Genomic DNA, 6,459 nt, shown 5'->3' with positions numbered 1-6,459 from the left:
TTCAATAACATGGCAAATTCTTGCATCCAGCACACCTTACAATAGTGGTAATAAAAGATGCAACCTATGCTTGAAAGAGAAACTGTTTATTATTTACCGTCCAGACCTGTCATCCCTCAACAAGCGCAGCGAAATTGTAACAGCATGCCGCCACAGACGGAAACACCTCCTAGGTAACACATGAGCCAATCACCACGCCCCCACGCCAGCCTGTACCCACCCACTCTGTGCCCTATATAAACCATGGTATGTGAATGCTCCCATTAAAATCTCCTGATGATTGAGGGAAACCCCCCCTCATGAAACAGGCCTGTAGAGATGAAATAGTCTTGTGATTTTTTTCCCCACACATACATATATATATATATATATATATATATATATATATATATATATATATATATATATATATATATATATATATGTGTATTAACCACTGATACAACGAAATAAAATAAAATAAAAACACATCAATTAGTTTGAGTAGAAGTAATAGAGGGGAAGTTAAAAAGTACTTGTTTAACCCTATACACACATTATGACGTTTTTTTTTTTAAAAAGCACTCTTAATTAAAGACGACACACACACGTAAACATCAGTGCTGACACATGTCAAAAACAATCAAATACATTTATTATTGTTTTGTATAAATCTGGAGTTATAATTTAACACAGTGCCAATATTGTTAGGACACACACACACACACACACACACACACACACACCTGGGTAATGCACGAGCAGTAATGTCATAACTTGTATTTATTGCTGAAGTCTTTGATGCGTTGATATTTTTAAATGTACGTCAATAATAATTATGATAGGTTCTTTTTTTTCATAATACCAAATAAAACTGTATCTTACTCATTCCTGGAAAGATTAATAGTAATGATTGGTCAATTTTCATGAAGTAATTTTACTACAAAAAAAATAAACCTACAATAATTATATTGATTTAAATTAGAATTGGCTAAGAAATACATTTTAGTAATAAAAAAATAATACAATTTGCATTTTTTTTCCCCCCTACAAATTTAAACGCATAAAGAACATTTTTTTTTTTTTATTAAAATGTTCTTTACAGGTCACGGAAAGAGCCAGGGCCGGCCCGTGGCATAGGCCGTATAATGTTGGAGAAAAAAAAAGAAAAAAGAAAAAGTTGGTACTATTATTTCTAAATACAAAAAATAATCCCACGTTAATTAAAATGCAAAGTAAAGCCTATTTAATAGAAATATTATTTGTTACAACATTACCCCCCGCACGGTGCGCCCCCTCCCTTCCCGTATCATGACTCTTTGTGGACGTCACCACATCAAAAAATCAACACAAGATGTCAAAACGGCCAAAACTGTCAGGTGCCCAGGGAAGAAAAAAGAGAAAAGAAGAGGAGGAGAAACGAGAAAAGACAGAGGTAGCAGGTAGGTGAGCCGAACATGAAATTATTTGTCTGTTACAGAATGTGATAGTAACCCAGCTTTTTAGCATTAAGCTAATGTCACATGATTCGGCAATTGCTAATCAATAAATAGCTAGTTCTGTTTTAACGTCGGGTTAATATTGTGGAGGGGGCTAAATTGTTATGGAAAATAATAATGTAACGTTAGGTAATTACAGTACTCCCACCTTACATTCCTCAGGGACATTTGTATTAGATCTTTTAAGCAGCTGTTTTTTGTTTACATTGTTATTGCCTTCTGGTTAGCTAATGTTTGCCCTGCAGGTAATAGTCACTTTTCCACCCCTTTATATATTAGGTATAGTTGTAAGTAAAAAAAAAAAGGTCAAAGACAAAGCTATTCGGTTTCTTGTGAGTATATACACTTCACTGCCGATGTGGGGGGGCGCCACCTAAAATCTTGCCTAGGGCGCCAGATTGGTTAGGGCCGGGCCTGGAAAGAGCGGAGGGAAATATAATAAATGATCAAGTAATGACTTTACTGTGGCATATGTTCATCCATGACTCATGCAGTGTCTTCTTGTTGTTGTTGTTGTTGACGCTTTAGTGTGCTTTTCCTGGGCGTTTGCGTTAAATGTTCCTTTTTTATCCCCAAAAAAGTGCAAGTATAAAAGCATCACAAAAACAAAACACAAAAAGGGGAAAAAAAGCCCTGCTGCCTTTTTTTCCGTCGATAAAAAACGTAGTAAACGTGATAAATATTCACACAATAAATATTGTTTGTTATTCCACACGGCAAAAATGTCCACAATAATCTCAATAGTCTGGCAGAAAGCAAAGGTTGCCAGTAAAAAGGTTGAAAACCTCCCTTACTGCATGGGCATGTAAGGCCAGTTGAAGCTGCTCCCCGACAGCAGCATGTCCCGGATCAGGGTCTCGATGGGGGTCTTGCCCACCAGGCGCACGAAGAAGAGCTGCTCGATGACGGAGGACGAGACGGAGCGCAGAGACGGTAGGCGAAGCAGCAGCTTGCCGAAGCGGGTGGGCTGGTTGGGGTACTGGCTCCTGACGTACTCCTCCAGGGCGCACTGGGACTTCTCCTGCAGACCCTCCACATGGCTCACGTCCGACAGCCCGCAGGCGTCTGCCGGGAAGAACACGCGTCACAAAAGAAGTCGCTCCAAAGATCCTCTATATGACAGGAGTTATTTACTGTTTTTAGGAATCGGATACAAAATTTAAGTCAGGAAAAAAAAAAAAGCGTTACTCAAAGGACTTTGCAGTTTTGAAGTATCTACTAAGAAACACCATTCCAAGATTGTCTATAAGACAGGAGTGCTGTGCCTTTTTTGGGGGGGAATTTGTTAAAAAAAAGTTTTGTCCACGCTGCAAAAACATTATGCAAAGATCTTTTATATAACAGGAGTGTTCTACTGATTAGAAAGGAATCTGCTACAAAAACTTTAGTTAAATAATAATAATAATTAAAGCTGCAAGCAGCATTGGTCGGGCCCGCGTATTTGGCAGGTGCTAGTCCTAAGTGTCCCAATACTTTTGTTCAGTTTTAGTCCGAAGTGTCCCAAGACTTTTGTGTAGTGTACCTACCTTGTCTGCATTGTGTGGGCACGTTGGTGCTTCCTGCTTTTAAGCAGCCATCTTAAAAAAACAGCAGCGCAGCAGCATCAGCGCAGCGGGTCTTTGAAGGGTCATAAAATCAAAACCGGAGCAGTTTTTGAAGGAAGGTGACCGGTTTTTACAAAAAAAATTGTTTTGAAGGGGGAATAGCAAACTTCCTGTTGATTTTTGCTGGGGGTTGTCAATTTATGAAATGTAGGTCTAAGTGAGACCTACATAGAGGTTTTTGTTTCATGTCTCTCCGACCTTCCCAGTGGGAGTTACAGGCAGTTTTGTCATTTTTTTCTTCCGAGGAGCAGGTTTTTTTTGCGTTTTATTAAAAAATTGCAGTAGAGCGCAATTTTGAGATTTGGGGTTAGGTTTTTTTTTTTAGATCGCAATGTTTGCCAGTCCTGATGTGTGCGTTCAGTTTGGTGAGTTTTGAAGCGTGTTAAGGGGGTCAAATTACAGCTCAAAGAGGCAAAAGTTACTGTTTTTAGTACTTTTTTGTCTTGAAGGGGGAATAGCCAACTTCCTGTTGATTTTTGCCCGAGAATATACTATTATGAAATCTAGGTGTAAGTCAGACCTACATAAAAGTTTTTGTTTCATGTCTCTCCGACCTTCCTAGTGGGAGTTACAGGCAGTCTAGTTATTTTTTTTCCTAGGGGGCGCTAGAGCGCAATTTTGAGTTTTGGGGTTTGGTTTTTTGTTAAAAAGTTTTGCCGTTTATTACTGATGTGTGTGTAAAATTTGGTGAGTTTTGAAGCATGCTAAGGGGGTCAAATTACAGCGCAAAGTTGCGGAAGAATAATAATAATAATAATAATAAAACCTTAGAAATTCAATAGGTCCTTATGCAATGGGCCATGCGGGCCCTAATAAATGTTATTTGTAAAAAGCACTTTACATTGAGTAAACAACCTCAAAGTGCTACAGTGTATTAAAAAATAAATACAATTAAAAACATAAATACAAATTAAAACTAGAACAGCAAAATAGCTAAAACTAGTATGCATATATCTAAAAAAAAAAAAAAAGTTTTTTTTTAAAAAGAAGGGTTTTTAAGCCTTTTTTAAAAGCATCCACAGTCTGTGGTGCCCTCAGGTGGTCAGGGAGAGCGTTCCACAGACTGCAGAAAGCCCGGTCACCCATTGTTTGTAGCTTTGTCCTCGGAGGTTGGAGGAGGTTAAAAAGATCATTTATATGACAGGAGTGCACTGCTGTTTTAGGAATCTTCTACAAATATATTACTAAAGGATCCTCTAGTCAAAGATCCTTTATATGACAGGAGTGCACTGCTGTTTTAGGAATCTTCTACAAATATATTACTAAAGGATCCTCCGGATTCTGCTGTTTTATGAATCTGCTACTAAAACTTTAGTCAAATATCCTTTATATGACAGGAGGACTCTGCTGTTTTTAGGAATCTGCTACAAAAACTTCAGTCAAAGATCCTTTATGGCAGGAGGACGCTGCAGTTTTTAGGAATTTTACACAAAACTTTAGTCAAAGATCCTTTAAATGACAGGACTCTGCTGTTTTTAAGAATCTGCTATAAAACTTTAGTCAAAGATCCTTTAAATGACAGGAGTGCACTGCTGTTTTTGGAATTTACTACAAAAGCATGAGTCAAAGATCCTTTATATGACTGTTTTTAAGTGCTGCAGAAACGCGAGTCAAAGATTGTTTAAGGACATGGAGAGCTCTGCTCTTTTTAGGGATTTACGTTGGTCAAAGATCCTTTATATGACAGGAGGACTCTGCTGTTTATAGGAATCTGCTACAAAAACTTCAGTCAAAGATCCTTTATGGCTGGAGGACGCTGCAGTTTTTAGGAATTTTACACAAAACTTTAGTCAAGGATCCTTTAAATGACAGGACTCTGCTGTTTTTAAGAATCTGCTATAAAACTTTAGTCAGAGATCCTTCATATGACAGAGGCACTGTGGTGTTTTTTACGAATCTGCTACTAAAACTTTAGTCAAAGATCCTTTATATGACAGGAGGACTCTGCTGTTTTTAGGAATCTGCTACAAAAACTTCAGTCAAAGATGCTTTATGGCTGGAGGATGCTGCAGTTTTTAGGAATTTTACACACAACTTTAGTCAAGGATCCTTTAAATGACAGGACTCTGCTGTTTTTAAGAATCTGCTATAAAACTTTAGTCAAAGATCCTTTAAATGACAGGAGTGCACTGCTGTTTTTGGAATTTACTACAAAAACACGAGTCAAAGATCCTCTATATGACTGTTTTTAAGTGCTGCAGAAACACGAGTCAAAGATTGTTTAAGGAAATGGAGAGCTCTGCTCTTTTTAGGGATTTACGTTGGTCAAAGATCCTTTATATGACAGGAGGACTCTGCTGTTTATAGGAATCTGCTACAAAAACTTCAGTCAAAGATCCTTTATGGCTGGAGGACGCTGCAGTTTTTAGGAATTTTACACAAAACTTTAGTCAAGGATCCTTTAAATGACAGGACTCTGCTGTTTTTAAGAATCTGCGATAAAACTTTAGTCAGAGATCCTTCATATGACAGAGGCACTGTGGTGTTATTTTATGAATCTGCTACTAAAACATTAGTCAAAGATCCTTTATATGACAGGAGTTATTTACTGTTTTTAGGAATCTGCTACTAAAACTTTAGTCAAAGATCCTTTATACGACAGGAGTGCACTGCTGTTTTAGGAATCTTCTACAAATATATTACTAAAGGATCCTCTGCTGTTTGATTAGTCTGCTATAACGACTTAAGTCAGAGATCCTTCATATGACAGAGGCACTGTGGTGTTTTTTTTTAATGAATCTGCTACTAAAACTTTAGTCAAAGATCCTTTATATGACAGGAGTTATTTACTGTTTTTAGGAATCTGCTACTAAAACTTTAGTCAAAGATCCTTTATATGACAGGAGTTATTTACTGTTTTTAGGAATCTGCTACTAAAACTTTAGTCAAAGATCCTTTATATGACAGGAGTTATTTACTGTTTTTAGGAATCTGCTACTAAAACTTTAGCCAAAGATCCTTTATATGACAGGAGTTATTTACTGTTTTTAGGAATCTGCTACTAAAACTTTAGTCAAAGATCCTCTATATGACAGGAGTTATTTACTGTTTTTAGGAATCTGCTACTAAAACTTTAGTCAAAGATCCTTTATATGACAGGAGTTATTTACTGTTTTTAGGAATCTGCTACTAAAACTTTAGTCAAAGATCCTTTATATGACAGGAGTTATTTACTGTTTTTTAGGAATCTGCTACTAAAACTTTAGTCAAAGATCCTTTATATGACAGGAGTTATTTACTGTTTTTAGGAATCTGCTACTAAAACTTTAGTCAAAAATCCTCTATATGACAGGAGTTATTTACTGTTTTTAGGAATCTGCTACTAAAACTTTAGTCAAAGATCCTCTATATGACAGGAGTTATTTACTGTTTTTAGG

At 36.9% G+C, this 6,459-nt stretch overlaps 1 protein-coding gene across 1 annotated transcript in view; it reads right to left on the bottom strand.

The window, feature by feature from the left end:
- Nucleotides 1–534: 534 nt before the first annotated feature.
- The window catches only part of LOC133608429 (nuclear receptor subfamily 2 group F member 1-B-like), a 35,231-nt gene continuing 29,306 nt past the window's right edge, over nucleotides 535–6,459 (bottom strand). Inside the window, exon 3 of the mRNA XM_061963649.1 lies at nucleotides 535–2,543. Coding sequence (XP_061819633.1) covers nucleotides 2,269–2,543 — 275 coding nt within the window. The 3' untranslated portion in view covers nucleotides 535–2,268. The remainder of the gene's footprint in view (nucleotides 2,544–6,459) is intronic.

The sequence above is a fragment of the Nerophis lumbriciformis genome, linkage group LG06, assembly GCF_033978685.3.
Source record: "Nerophis lumbriciformis linkage group LG06, RoL_Nlum_v2.1, whole genome shotgun sequence".
NCBI lineage: Eukaryota > Metazoa > Chordata > Actinopteri > Syngnathiformes > Syngnathidae > Nerophis > Nerophis lumbriciformis.
This window is presented reverse-complemented; position numbering and strand designations above follow the sequence as displayed.